Source organism: Myxocyprinus asiaticus, chromosome 19, assembly GCF_019703515.2.
Source record: "Myxocyprinus asiaticus isolate MX2 ecotype Aquarium Trade chromosome 19, UBuf_Myxa_2, whole genome shotgun sequence".
In the NCBI taxonomy this organism is placed as follows: domain Eukaryota; kingdom Metazoa; phylum Chordata; class Actinopteri; order Cypriniformes; family Catostomidae; genus Myxocyprinus; species Myxocyprinus asiaticus.
This window is the reverse complement of record NC_059362.1, coordinates 11,011,826-11,026,571: the sequence shown is the minus strand read 5'-3', so window position 1 is coordinate 11,026,571 and position 14,746 is coordinate 11,011,826. Positions and strand designations below refer to the sequence as shown.

The window sequence follows — 14,746 nt, the reverse complement described above, 5'->3', positions numbered from 1 at the left end:
CGCTCTCATTTAATGCACCTGAAACAGCAACCGCTCCAAATTAAACTGTATGCTTATTATGATCTTGTTTGAAGTGTAATAAACTGCTAGCGCGCACTGGACAACTTGGGTCTTGTTTTTTTTCGCTTCATCTTGTCTCCATTGTTTTTCAAACGAGTTTCATCATGCAACATATTTTCACTGGGCAGTAAAGTGACATCACTGATGGAGCTTCTCTGTGCTTGCCGCATATAGCCAACTAATCGATAATAAAATTGGTTGTCGATGATTTCCATTATCGATAATTACCGATTAGTTGTTGCAGTCCTAATAAATATATAGTCTGCATGTGCTGCGCACTTCAAATGTGAGCACTTGTGAATGTGTGGAGACAGCTTCTCCTTGGCTCATACACGGAAAACACCGTCATGACCATCAAGCGCTGTTTGTTGCAGATGACAGTGAGCAGAGTGCAAAGTCACGTTGTAGCATGAGGCATAAAGAGAGTACATATTTAATTAATTAAATAGCAGCATTTGGGTTTAATAATCACTTGGAGTCACGTAGCAACCGGATTTTGATGATAAAATTAAACTGTTGATGGAGTTAATAAATAAATAAAAACAGGTATCGGACTCGGTATCGGTGAGTACCAAAAATTAAGTATCGGTACGTGTACTAAATAGAAATGGTATCAGGACATCCCTAATAATTTTGTAATAGAATCTTTACCCTTTGAATTGAAAGGCCAGTGAAGATTCACACCTCTATAGCATGTCACACTGCAGGAAACGTCACGTCAGCTACCCTTATCTGAGATCCTGTAAAAAGATGACAAATGGTCTCATCCGTTTCCATGATCACCTGTCTGAGGATTCCTGACCTTGTGCCTCCATTTCAAAGTCCACACAATTCAGACTAGACTGGAGGTTTTTGTACAAATCAACACACTTGCTACTCTTAAGGCGCGGTCATATTTACCTTTGCACGGTGACATTTCGAGGGCAAAGGTGAAGTGGGTGGACATTGAGCAAGTGTGAAACCAGCAAAAAACAAATTGCCAAGTAGCCTCTTTTTTATACTCCAAACTTACTTCAAAACCTTACAGAGTTTACACAACATCATCATCTTCTGATCATTTGTGGATTCTGTTCATAGACTGCAGAAAATCTATTATTTGTACCTTTTATACACTGCCTGGCCAAAAAAAAAAAAAGTACAAACTCTAAAGGCCCAAACATCCTCTACATAAGTATGTGAGCGCAGATGCATCTTGCTATGCAAGCTCAATTTCACTCATCGTTGCATTGTGAATTGTGTCAGAACGCAATTCATAACCCAATGCAAGTACGCACTGTATTCTCAGGGTTGCCGCAAGGGGCGCTACAGCGGATTTTCTTTTTTCAATCAACAACTGTCATGGTGGAGCAGAAATTTGAAGAGAGTCTTGCCAAACAATTTAGATTATACAAACATATTTTTCTGTCATCTTTTCAGCAAATGCACACTCCTCAACTGCTGACATCTTGACTCCACCACATCTGGTTTCGTGGCACCTAAAAAACTCTTTCTCCCCCTTGTGATCCAAGGTTTGTTACCGCCAGAGCAACACAAGAGTGCACGTAACGTATGTACAACAGGACCATGCGTTGGACATGCTGTAACGTTTTCCAACTCTTAGTTTGGGTTGTTTTGTATGCTGGGTGCCAGACAGGATTTCTGTCATTAGCTCAAAGTAAAAAAAACGTACAAAGATCTTGTGTCTTACACAAAACCCATAACTTAATGAGATGAAGGTTCACACACCGGTAATCAATGCAATAATAACCACTCTTGCTCTTAAATAGAAAAAAAAAAAAAAAAAAAAAAAAAAAGAGAACATTAAACACAACAGGACTCAGATAAGAATTTGCATTCCAATCTGTATATTCAAAATTTAGCAAATTCAAGTGTCTCAAAATTGCCTTTTTATTTAGCAAGGAAAGAAAGAAAAAACAAAAATCAATTCAAAATTGTCCAGCCACAAAATAGGCTAAAAAAAAAAAACATTAGTCCAGTTCACCAGGCAATTAGTAGTCCAAACAGTAAATAATCAGCAGTAAAAGACAGTTTAAATAGTCAAAGTAGTAGAGAAGAAAAGGAAAAAATATTCCCCCTATCAAAATCAGTCAACAGTCAAGTCAAACAGTAATCCACAATTGTACTCACGACTCCTTGTTTAATAGTCTGGTACATATTATCCGGGACTTCTTAGGCATTGTACAGGGCTGGAGGCTCCCACTCCGTCAATCCAGTTCAGGTTTTGGAAGTTTACACTCATCTTACAGTTTTCCCTGCAGCATCTCAACGACTGTCAGCTAGTCACATAATGACGAGGATCCTTTCCTTTGCGAAATCCAGAGTGTGCGATCGCAGTATAATGCTGACGGTAAGCACTCTTGCCGCGGATAAAACAATAAATCGCTACGGGAGACTTCACCAGGAGCTCCGCGAAGTACACTCAACGCCACCCGACAGCCACCGCCATCTTGCCGTGAATGACGCACGTCAGCCAAATAAAGGTAACTAGGGGCTGAAATAAAAATGTCACCATCTTGATTCGGGCCATATAGAACGATGACTGTAGATCCATAGAATATTTACATATCTGTGATATTTGTGGATAATGATCACAGATTAATTTTACAGATGAATGATGACTGATAAATGCAAAACAGATGAACAATTAATTGCAATTAATTTAATGATGACATCGTCACAATGCGTTGGCGAAGCGCTCGCTACTGCATTTGCGTACCTGCGTGAAGTATGTTTGGGCCTTAATATTTCATTGGACCGCCTTTAGCTTTGATTATGGCGTGCATTCATCGTGGCATTGTTTCGACAACCTTATGCAATGTCACAACATTTTATTTACCTCCAGAGATGCATTAATTTTTGGCCGAGATATTATATTGATGACAGGAGAGTCGAACCTCTCCGTAAAGTCTTCTCCAGCTCCCCCTTTAAAATGGGCATGTAACGGGGTCTCTGTAGCACCCCCTTGGTACATATATTGTTCTCATCAAGCCGAACAACTTTCATACTTGCAGTCATTAGCTTGCCCAACAGGAAGTCAGCCATTTTTGTTTTTCTGAAAATCGCAGGCTCTGAACTTTTAAACACACCTCCTAAGGGATTCTTGTGACTGGCACCAAATTTGTCCAACATCATGCCAAGACATGCTAAATTGCGAACAGATTTTTTATATTTTGACAGGTGTCGCCATGGCGAAGCAATACATTTATGCCAAAAAATGGGAAACAAGAAGTGCCTTATATCTTCGGTGTGCATTGTGTGATTTTGATTAAAATTCAGCTGTATGTTTGGTAATGGGGTCTGATCACATGGATGCAGCTATTATGGGTCACGGTCATAGTGCCACCAACTGGCAGCAGGAACTATGGCACTTTTAACAGACTATGAAATAGCCCTCTTATATTTACCCAAATTGCTTCAAAATTGTTTAGAATAATGTCAAATGCCAAATACATGTGTCCACCTTGCGTTGTTTTCTGAAAGCCACTGGGCGGAAATGGACCCATGGTGTTTGGGACCGTCATCGCCGCTTGCAGCTATATTTATATATTATATTCAGCATTATATACACAGTTAAATATAGTACAGTCATCTATTAATGTTGTGCAGATTCACTATCGCGCAGAAAATAGCATCATTGCTCATTGTATTACATGCTCACTTTTGAGGAGAAATAATCTAAAGCACTTTAAAAACCGGCACACTTTGACCTCTGAGACATTTTGATGTCCATGAAAGCTGCATAAATTATTACATTGAAACTGAAATCGAGTTATGATGTTGCACAAGTTTAATCAAAATGATGGCGCTCCCTTTCTCCATTGCGATCGGTTTGATTGACACGGATGCGCGTGCTCATTTGCTCTGTGAAGTTTAACAGAGACTCGCATGTGATAAAAACAAACAGTTTTGCGAAATACAGTACGCGCATGATTTTGAATTCATAACATGTATACATTATAAAACAGAAAATAGCAGTAAAATATAAGTTATGCTTTGGAGAGAAACAACACTTAAGCGCATCAAACTGCACGCCCTCTTTTAACGCACCTGAAACAGCAACCGCTCCACATTAAACATTATGCTTATTAACTTATAAACTTATAGCGTGCGCTGGACAACTTGGATCGTGTTTTTTTCCGCTTCATCTTGTCTCCATTGCTTTTCAAACGAGTTTCGTCATGTAACACATTTTCACTGGGCAGTAAAGTGACGACACTGATGGAGCTTCTCCATGCTTGCTGCATATCTCCAACTAATCGATAATTATCGATTTTATCAATTAGTTGTTGCAGCCCAATATATATATATATATATATATATATATATATATATATATATATATATATATATATATATATATATATATATATACACACACACACACAGTCTGCATGTGCTGCGCACTTCAAATGTGAGCACTTGTGAATGTGTGAAGACAGTTTCTCCATGGCTCATACACGGAAAACATCATCATGACCATCAAGCTCTCTTTGTTGCAGATGACAGTGAGCAGAGCACAAATTCACATTGCAGCATGAGGCATAAACAGAGTACATATTTATTTAATTAAATAGCAGTATTTGGGTTTAATAATCACTTTGAGTCATGTAGCAACTGGATTTTGATGATGAAATTAAAATTAACTGTTGATATGGAGTTAATAAATAAATAAACACAGGTATTGGACTCAGTATCGGTGAGTACCAAAAATTAAGCATCATACTCGTCCTAAAAAGAAATAGTATCGGGACATCCCTAATTGTTTTGTAATAGAATCGTTACCCTTTGAATCGAAAAGGCCAGTGAAGATTCACACTTCTATAGCATGTCACACTGCAGGAAACATCACGTCAGCTACCCTTATCTGAGGTCCTGTAAAAAGATGACAAATGGTCTTATCCGTTTTCATGATCACCTGTCTGAGGATTGCTGCCCTTGTGGCTCCATTTCGAAGTCCACACAATTCAGACTAGACTGGAGGTTTTTGTTCAAATCAACACAATTGCTGCTCTTAAGGCGCGGCCATATTTACCTTTGCACTGCAAAATTCGGAGGGCAAAGGTGGAGTGGGTGGACACTGAGCAAGTGTGAAACCAGCAAAAAAACTAATTGCCAAGTAGTCTCTTTTTTATACTCCAAACTTACTTCAAAACCCCACAGAGTTTACACAACAACATAATCTTCCATTCATTTGAAGATTCTGTTCATAGATGGAGGCAGAAAATCTATTATTTGTACCTTTCATACACTGCCTGGCCAAAAAAATGTTGCATACTCTAAAGGCCCAAATATACTCTACGCAAGTTTGTGAAGGCAGACGCATCTTGCTATGCAAGCTCTGAAATATGTCAGAGCGCATTTCACAACCCAACACAAGTACGCACTGTATTCTCAGTTTTGCCGCAAGGGGCTCTACAGTGGATCTTCTTTTTTCAATCAACAACTGTCATGGCGGAACAGCAATTTGAGGAGAGTTTTGCCGAACAAGTTACATTATACAAAAATATTTTTCTGTCATCTTTTCAGCAAAAGCACACTCCTCAACTGTTGACATGTTGACTCCACCACATCCGGTTTTGTAGCACCTAAAAAACGTTCTCACTTGAACTTTTGGGGGGGCCGGGGACCAAACCATTTTGGGTGTGAAGGGTCGCAGGTGTTGAGGTCACAAATATAATTGTTCTCTTTGGTCCTTTAAAATAGTAAAGGCTCTGAGCAAATCCACTTTTACTTTTTGATAGTAACTGTATTGTGATTATCTACGATTTAAATTGTAACTGCAGTGGAATACAATTACTTATATTTTGTATTTTAAATATGTAACACCGTTACATGCATTCCATTACTCCCCAACCGTGTGTGTGCGAAGCACCGCCCACACAGAGGTCACTGTCAAACCAACTTCATTTGGGTCAACGTGGAGAATACACCTCTCAAAGTTCACCAAACTTGAGCTCCACACAAAATCCACAAGGGGAAGTTCTTCACGTCCGGAAGTCCACCACACGAAATACACAATCCAACGGATCCCCATTGAAATTACTGTATTTCACGGAGTTTCAACGTACAAAGGTAAATGTGACCATGACTATGGTACAAGCATGCAACAAAACAAATTACCCGTAAACTTTAAGAGTGAGCAGGCTGCTTATTAATTCTCCTAGATCCAACCTAGCCAGCGTTTCAAACTGGTTTTCCCAAAATACTTATGGCTTATATCCCCGATGATCTTCAGGCCATTAAAAACACACTACAAATGGAGCAATACAGGCCATTTACAGTCCCTGATGAACGATGATGCTGATTCATCAAGAGAGATGTGATGTAAACAATGATGTCCCATGAGGTTCTCCCTGTATAATGTTGTGTAAATACAAACTATAAAGCCAACAAGCACAATAACACCTTAGTCAAACTTATCTCCCAAAAAAAAAAAAAAAATGAAATCATTGCAAACACAGAAATTGCTACAGTGTGAGAGTCAATAAAGATTAATATATAGTCAATAGATGTGCATTCAGCAGTCAAATTGTGGCGCCACAAGATGATATACAGGAGACACAAGCTGAAAAAGTATAGAACAATGCATAGCTCAATTGAGACCCAACATAACCACAAAGAATTGCTGTTTTGCACTTTGAGGTAGTGAAATGTGAGATTTAGGGCCCACACTGACATTTAAGGGATTGTCAAGGGACAGTCATCATTTCATCACCCTCATGTTATTTCAAACCAGTAAGACTTTCATTCTTTCATGGAACACAAATGGATATGTTAGGCAGAATGACAGCCTCAGTCACCATATTATTTCCCACTGAATACTGCCTAACATCTCTTTGTGTGATCCACAGAACTAAAGAAATTCACTCAGGTTTGGAACAATGACCACATCTACATGCACTGTATTCCAGGGTTTTTGCAGAAAGCGCCGTTCTGAAACATCATGTAAATGAGAATGCCGCCTTCCTTGCGCTAAAGCTGAGGTCACATTAAACTTTACACTTCAAAATTTCGCAGGTGAAATACAGTCATCTCAATGGGAATCCGCACGATTGTAAATTTTGAGCAATGGCCTTCCGGTGGAGAAGAATTTCCCCTCGTGGATTTCATTTGGAGTTCAAGTTTGGTGAACTCTGACAAGCAAATTTCACCACATTGACCAAAACGAAGTTGCTTGGTTTGGCAGTGACCTCTGCGTGTTTGGCAGTGACCCCAATGCGCTCTAGGTCCTCGTGGTGGCATAGTGACTCGCCTCAATCTGGGTTGCGGAAGACAAACCTCAGTTGCCTCCACGTCTGAGACAGTCAATCCGCGCATCTTATCATGTGGCTTGTTGAGCGCGTTACCACGGAGACCTAGCACTTGTGGAGGCTCACGCTATTCTCCGCGGCATCCATGCACAACTTACCACGTGCCCCACCGAGAGTGAGAACCACATTATAGCGACCACAAAGAGGTTAACCCAATGTGACTCTACCCACCCTAGCAACAGGGCCAATTGGTTGTTAGGAAGCCTGACTGGAGTCACTCAGCATGCCCTGGATTTGAACTTGCGACTCCAGGTGTGGTAGTCAGCATCTTTACTTGCTGAGCTACCCAGGCCCCCCCGAGTTTCTTTTTAACTCAAGTCTCACAGAGTATAAAGTGCAGCATTAATAAGAGGCTTCTTGACATTTATATTTGTGCTGGTTTCACACACGCTCACCGTCTGCCTACGCTATTTTCGCCCGCAAGATTACGGGTGTATCAACGATTTACTCTTTTTCTCGATGCAACGATTACTAATACTGCTCATTCATACGCATCGATCTTGAAATATGATTTTTGAATTGAGGATTGATAGTGTTGGTCAATAATCGATTTAAACAGCTAAAAATCTAATTAATCGCGATCCAGCAAAATCGTATACAATATTTTAGAAACAAAAATATTAACTTCATTACATGTGTGATTTAAAGGAGACATGTGCGCCGTCATTCTCTAGCACGCCTCAAAGCGTGTACTCACAGCTCTCCTTTCACAGACGCATGCTGTACTCATCCATCACCCTTCACGGGATTGCGCCCACTCTCCAATCCATGAGTAACTCTCATTTAAACTTTTTCTGAGCAGCTTTTCGAGGCTTTCAAGCACCTAATATCTGATCTCTTCTCCGGACTTACGCTGACTATCACATGACCAAATGACAGCTCGCAATAGAGCTTGTCGAGTCCAATGTGCTCAGACCATTTGATATTGCTGCCAGCTCTTGCGTGGCCACTACTGAAATAAAATGTTTTTATTGTGGGGAAACTCATTCGTTATTTTATGTAAGATAAAACAGATGCATTTCCACTATCGGGCCAAATGAGGGCGGGCTAGTGCGTGCCAGGACCAGTTGCGTTCCCACCGTCACTTCCAAGGCTGCATCATGCCTTCTCTGGGCTTTCTCAAGGCCAACATCCAATGGCCTTTGGCCGCCGATTACCCTTGGGCCAAACAAGGCCAACTGGGGACTGAGGCAGGATCAAAATAAAAGGCGGAGTTTCGCTGAGTCAGAGGTTAGCACTAAGATCGCTAAACTTGTCAGGTTGCGTATACAGCGCACAACAGTGCAGATACGGGAACATTTAAAAAAAAAAAAAAAAAAAAGCACTGTACAGATGCGTTAAAATGCACAGTGAACAAAGTGATGCCCAAAAAAAGGAACTTTACATAGTTTGAGATCATTGAGCTGTGAAGTGGAGAGAGCACTCAGAAACCCATGGCAGTACAGTCGGCGTGTTGTCAACGCCTACTTATCTTTCTAGTTAGCCAATGTTTACATATGATATAAACTTGATATTCAAGATAACTAGATAATATGATACCTCAACTTGAGCTTCCCTCTTACTTGTGGAATAGGCGGGGTGTGTGACACTGGCACCAGGGCGCCGTGTTAAGCTGGGTTTTTGGGCAATGCTGCGGGGATATTGGCCCGATAATGGAAACTAGGAATGGGCACGAGTACTCGGAATTGGCAGCAATGATCAATCGTGAAAACGATGATTGATAGTGATCATGCATGATGTGACTTTTCACTTAATTCGAAATCCAGTGACAATTCCCTGACAACTAAACACAAACGTGTCAAAGAGAAAGCTTATTTTTAATTTTGAGATTGATTACGTTGTGATTTTGAGGGGTACATTGATTATCAGAGACGTCTCAAAGCAGCCAAACTCATAGGACGCTGCAATGCTATCGTTACGATAATCAAAAGAGAGTGTAATTAACCGTGTTTTGAACACCTGTCTCTGCAAAACATTTGCTAAACACGTTGTATTATCATTTAAAATGTAAGAACTTTGATATTATTTAATAAAAGTGAACGTTTGTTACTGACTGTAAACCTCCCTGCCCTGGGTGGCGTCATGTTTGCGTGATGTGACACACACCTGCATCTCGACGAAATGAAGATTTCTGCACGAGTTTCTAAGTTAGATGTCCGATATAAAGTGTCATTCCATTGCACTTTCTCAAGTTGAAAGGTGGAAATTCTGACTCTCCGAGTTGAATGGAATGCTTCATGAATCACAGCAAACACAATACGGAGCATCGAGGCTTTCCCCACAAGAGCAAACACTTTGGACACGTGCACACACACACACACACACACACACACACACACCAGGCAGTGGACTCAACGCGCTGAAGCAACGCATATACAGCAGGCGAGTGTTTCAAACACTTTGACAGAGTGCAGCTAAATGGAACCGAATGCAGTGTCTTCAAAACTGAAATTCAACTTAACACGCATATTAAAAACGCGAGGGTTATAGCGCCTCCTGATAAGCCAAATGCGATTTGAAAATAGAAGGTTCAGACAGTCACTAAAAAAAAAAAAACTGGTGCATGCTTACTAAGATTACAATGGTAACCTGAAGGAAGAACAGACAGATGCGAATTGTGCACATTCTTTCAGAGCTGGGCAGTGAATCTTCACATGACGACAAAATATGATGCATTATATTTTGATTATGCAATCTTTTGTAAATTTTTTAACATTTTATTTTATAACAGCCTATAATGATGAATAGACGATACACTGGAACAACAAGACACAATGCAGCAGCTATAGACGTTTGTCAGACATGTCATTATATATACAATTATGTACATGTAATTACGAGTAATTAGTCCGAGTACTCGAGTAGACAAAATGACCAAAATGCCCATCCCTTGTGGAAACACAAATCGATTTTGATCTCACGGCTCAAGGTCCGAGGCTATTGGCCCTAGCTGGCCAGTTAATAGCCCTGGCTTGTACTGGCCCGATAGGGGACAAGTGGCTATTGTTTAGTTGGGGAATTGATGTGAAGTTTAAGTCATTTAGTTGATTGCATCTCTTTTCTTTTAAACTGAATGCAGTCAGATGATGATACTTTTTTGTTGTAATTGTTTGTTTGAATTAGTTCACTAATTCAGGGTCCCCACAGTCATGGAAAACCTTAAAATACCAGGTAATTTTAAAATTGTGATTTCCAGGCATGGAAATGTCATGCAAATTAATAAAATCTTAATGACCACAAACGTTTTATAGTGAAATATGGAATAAGAAAAACGTTTCTAGTGAAAGGTGGCCAGAACTTTGAAGGTCCAAAAAGCACATAAAAGCAGCATAAAAGTAATCCATGAGACTCCAGTGGTTAAATCCATATCTTCAGAAGTGATATGATAGGTGTGGGTGAGAAACAGATTTATTTAAATCCATTTTTGCTATAAATCTCCACTTTCATTTTCAAATTTTTCTCTTTTGTTTTTGTACACCTACTGGGCAGTGAGGAGAATTTATAGTAAAAAAGGATGTATCTATTAATATTGTATAATATTGATCTGTTTCTCACACACACCTATCATATAACTTCTGAAGACATGGATTTAACCAATGGAGTCTCATGGATTACTTTTATGCTGCCTTTATATGCTTCTTGGACCTTCAAATTTTGGCCACCATTCACTTGCATTGTATGGACCTACAGAGCTGAAATATTGAGTAAATGAGAAAATTTTCACTTTTGGGTGAAATATCGCTTTAAGGAAACAACACAGCGACAACTCTGGGATAACTGGAAATAAAGCTAAGCAACAGAGAATAAAGTAGCAAAGTCTTTCTCGAATCCCATGTTTGTTATTTACACAAGCGTTGCTGATAAATTATGTTGCTGCGTCTATAGGAGTAAAGAGAAAAATGCGAACACAGAGCATGTAAACAGGAACGTTGCTTTCCAGTCTTAAGCAGCTTTCTGGTTAAAACGGCTAATTGGAGTCCATGTAAATGAGCACAATATGAGGGTTAGTAAATTATTTTCATGATGATTTCATTTTGTGGATTAAAAATTCCTTTAAAATGAGCACAATAGTGGGTATACCTGAGCCTAAAAAAGGTCAGGAAAGTGATCAAATGTTGACCTTACCTGTGTAGCCCGCACACCAGCCCCAAGATGCCACCATCGCCAGTAACCATCTGAACATCACCCCTTCGATGTACCAGAACGTGTGGGCATCCAGAACTCTTAAAGGCTGCAGGACTATCAGGTAGAGGCAGTAGGATGGGATGGCAACACAGTTATTGATAAACATGAAGGTAAAACGGAGCAGTGACTTCAGTAAAATCCAGGCCAGTTTCCGGGCCGCGTCCACATGAGGAGCCATTCTGTACTGTCCCGCCTGCAGAAGAGAGAAAAACAGATCAGTGCGAAATAAATCCCAACACTTAAGCAATCTGTGCAGCTGACATTCATTTAAATCAATCCAGTGAATGGAAATCATGGAGCTGACTAAAGGAGTTTCTGGCAGAAAATAAATAGACTTTGAAATCAATGCATAGAAATTAGTGTATAGAAAGCTTACATCTCTATACTGCTTTACAATTACACAGATCCAGTAACCTCAGATATAAATATGCAAGTCCATTATGATACCCTTCAAGCCAGTTTAAACATTGTTGTCATGAAAAATGGGGGAGGAACTACTTCAGGGTAACCACAGTGACTAAAATACAAAATACAGCTCAATCATCACCAGACTGCCAAAATTAATTTCTGTATTTGTCTGGTCGTATAAATAATCATCATCATCAGGGCCTAGGTAGCTCAGCGAGTATTGACGCTGACTACCACCCCTGGAGTCGCAAGTTCGAATCCAGGATGTGCTGAGTGACTCCAGCTAGGTCTCCTAAACGACCAAATTGGCCCGGTTGCTAGGGAGGATAGAGTCACATGGGGTAACCTCCTCGTGGTCGCGATTAGTGGTTCTCACTCTCAATGGGGCGCGTGGTAAGTTGTGTGTGGATCGCGGAGAGTAGCATGAGCCTCCTGTGTTGTGAGTCTCAGCGGTGTCATGCACAACGACCCAAGTGATAAGATGTGCGGATTGACTCTCAGAAGCATAGGCAACTGAGACTGTGTCCACCGCCACCCAGATTGAGGTAACCGCGCCACCATGAGGACCTACTAAGTAGTTGGAATTGGGCATTCCAAATTGGAGAGAAAAAAGGGGTACAAATTTAAAATAAAAAAATAATAATAATCATCATCATTATAGTAGCCTATATTCACAACATGGACAAGATTTCCTATCAAATGAAATAGATATACAATAACAGGTCCTTACTCTGGTTGACACGCTTAAACACTGTTATAGTTTGCCTGACATTTATGCACGTTTAACCCTTGTGCGTCAATTTAAAAAAGTTACTCCTTAGAGGACATAAAATGTCCACGTCAAAAAACTTCCATAATAATATTATATATTAATTTATTTAACAAACATCAGTCCTGATCATAACTACCAAATATTCATTCATTTTCATGATTTTAACCCTTTAAATACCAGTTTGTTTATATAATGCCACTGTTGTTTTTTTTACACACACATCTCAATACACACATACAAAATACACTCTGACATCCATACCAACACACCCACACAATTTTAGCTTAAGTATTTATTCAATTGGCCTGCAGTGCTCTATAATACAGCAAACAGAAAATAGGAAAAAAGCATGTATTTGCTCCATAGGCTAAACATGAGAAAAATTGAGCCATGTGGTGGAAAATATTAAAAATGTAAATTTTGAAGCCAGGGCTCTGGAATGAAAGCATGTCATAGAATTCATGATTTTATGCTTTAATTGCACTGGGATCAATTATTGCAGTTTTAATGGGATTCAATGGGGACATTTTTGTCCTGAAGGTCCTCAGTGTAACTATTTTGTGTACACAGTGTATTATAGATGTATTATAGGAACTGAGGTTGAAATATCAAAATTCCCCCAAAAATACACACCTTTGGCCAAATGTATGCCGTTAGCATTAACACAGCCAAAATGATTGAAAAAACTAAAATGAAAGACAAAAATGTCCCGAAGGTCGCACAAGGGTTAAGTCAACAAATCCTCTCAATAAAGGTGAATGTTTGAAATGAGTTGCTGAATAAAGCGCTAACGCGGCTAACATCCTACATACAGGTTTACCTGCTGCTTTATTAGCATTGTCGATCTCCTTTAAGCAATTTGTCCAGTTTTAACATTTAAATATAAACATATGAATTAATAAATTAAGGCGATAAACAATATCGTTTCCATTAAGACAAAAGCAGAATGTGTTGTGTTATGATCTGTGTTAGCATGCTAAGCTAATGTGAGCTCGGCTCATCAATTCCGTTAAACAGTCAGGTTGGGTCATCTGATCGTTTCTTTCGTTTCATTTACGTCTTCATTTGAGTGACTGTTTCATTGTATGTGCGTGTATACAGTTTATATCATCTTCTATTATTTGTCCTGTAGTTTAAGTGTTCGGTGTCGGGCTGATTCGGGTGTTTGATGAGATTTGGACTAAAGTCCTTCACGGATCCGTTACACACCCGACCCAGATCAGAACAGGACTCCAGGTCTACTAAAAACGGTTCAGACGGCATTAGCCCAGCACAAATCTCTCTTTACGAATCCTCTAATCTTCATATGTGCGTGTGTTTCTCACCGTGCTAACGCGCAGCCCGTTGGTGAAGCTGCAGATGGGTTCGGCCGCTTCGGTTCGGTCACATGTAGCGGATGATGATCGATGAGCCAGTGAGCTTGATATCGTGTGCTCCACGGCTTGATTCGGTTCCGACAGTCCGTGCCCTGATCGGATGCATGCGCTTCAGTTACTCACACGCATGCTGCTGCTGTCGTTACCGCTGGAGTCACACAGGCGGCCGGACCTCTGGATCTGCTCTCAAATCCTCAACTCGAGCACAGCACACGTCTGATATTTGACTCATAAACTCATGTTTCTGCTCCGGCTGAGGCGTGTCCGACATGTAGTCACAGGGCCTCCTCCAGGATGATCTTTGCTCCGTTATTCTGAACCTCCTACAGGCCGCGGGCACGCGCAGACTCAGATTGGGGGCACGCGCACCGGCTCGTCTTCGCTGCTGGAGACCCCAGGGGTTAAACTGTTGGAGTGATATTACTTCCAGATTTCTGCAAGAGCAGTAAGCCCTATATGCATTGTGCTGGGCAGTTTCATAAAGCTCACAGTAAAAAAGCTGTAGTTTAAAAGAAGATAAAGCTAAAGTAAACCCTAATCAGAATCTACAAATAAAATGAAACCAAAAAATATTCAAGTGTTTTGCATTTTTGCAATACTTGGATTTAAGTTGGTAGAGCAAATAAAATCCTCTT

At 40.2% G+C, this 14,746-nt stretch overlaps 1 protein-coding gene across 1 annotated transcript in view; it reads right to left on the bottom strand.

Annotated features, from left to right (window-relative positions):
• The window catches only part of LOC127410219 (acyl-CoA:lysophosphatidylglycerol acyltransferase 1-like), a 67,421-nt gene extending 52,956 nt beyond the window's left edge, over nucleotides 1-14,465 (bottom strand). The window contains exons 1-2 of the mRNA XM_051645371.1: nucleotides 14,061-14,465; nucleotides 11,496-11,748 (exon numbers count right to left, since the gene is read on the bottom strand). Coding sequence (XP_051501331.1) covers nucleotides 11,496-11,733 — 238 coding nt within the window. The 5' untranslated portion in view covers nucleotides 11,734-11,748; nucleotides 14,061-14,465. The remainder of the gene's footprint in view (nucleotides 1-11,495; nucleotides 11,749-14,060) is intronic.
• Nucleotides 14,466-14,746: the final 281 nt, after the last annotated feature.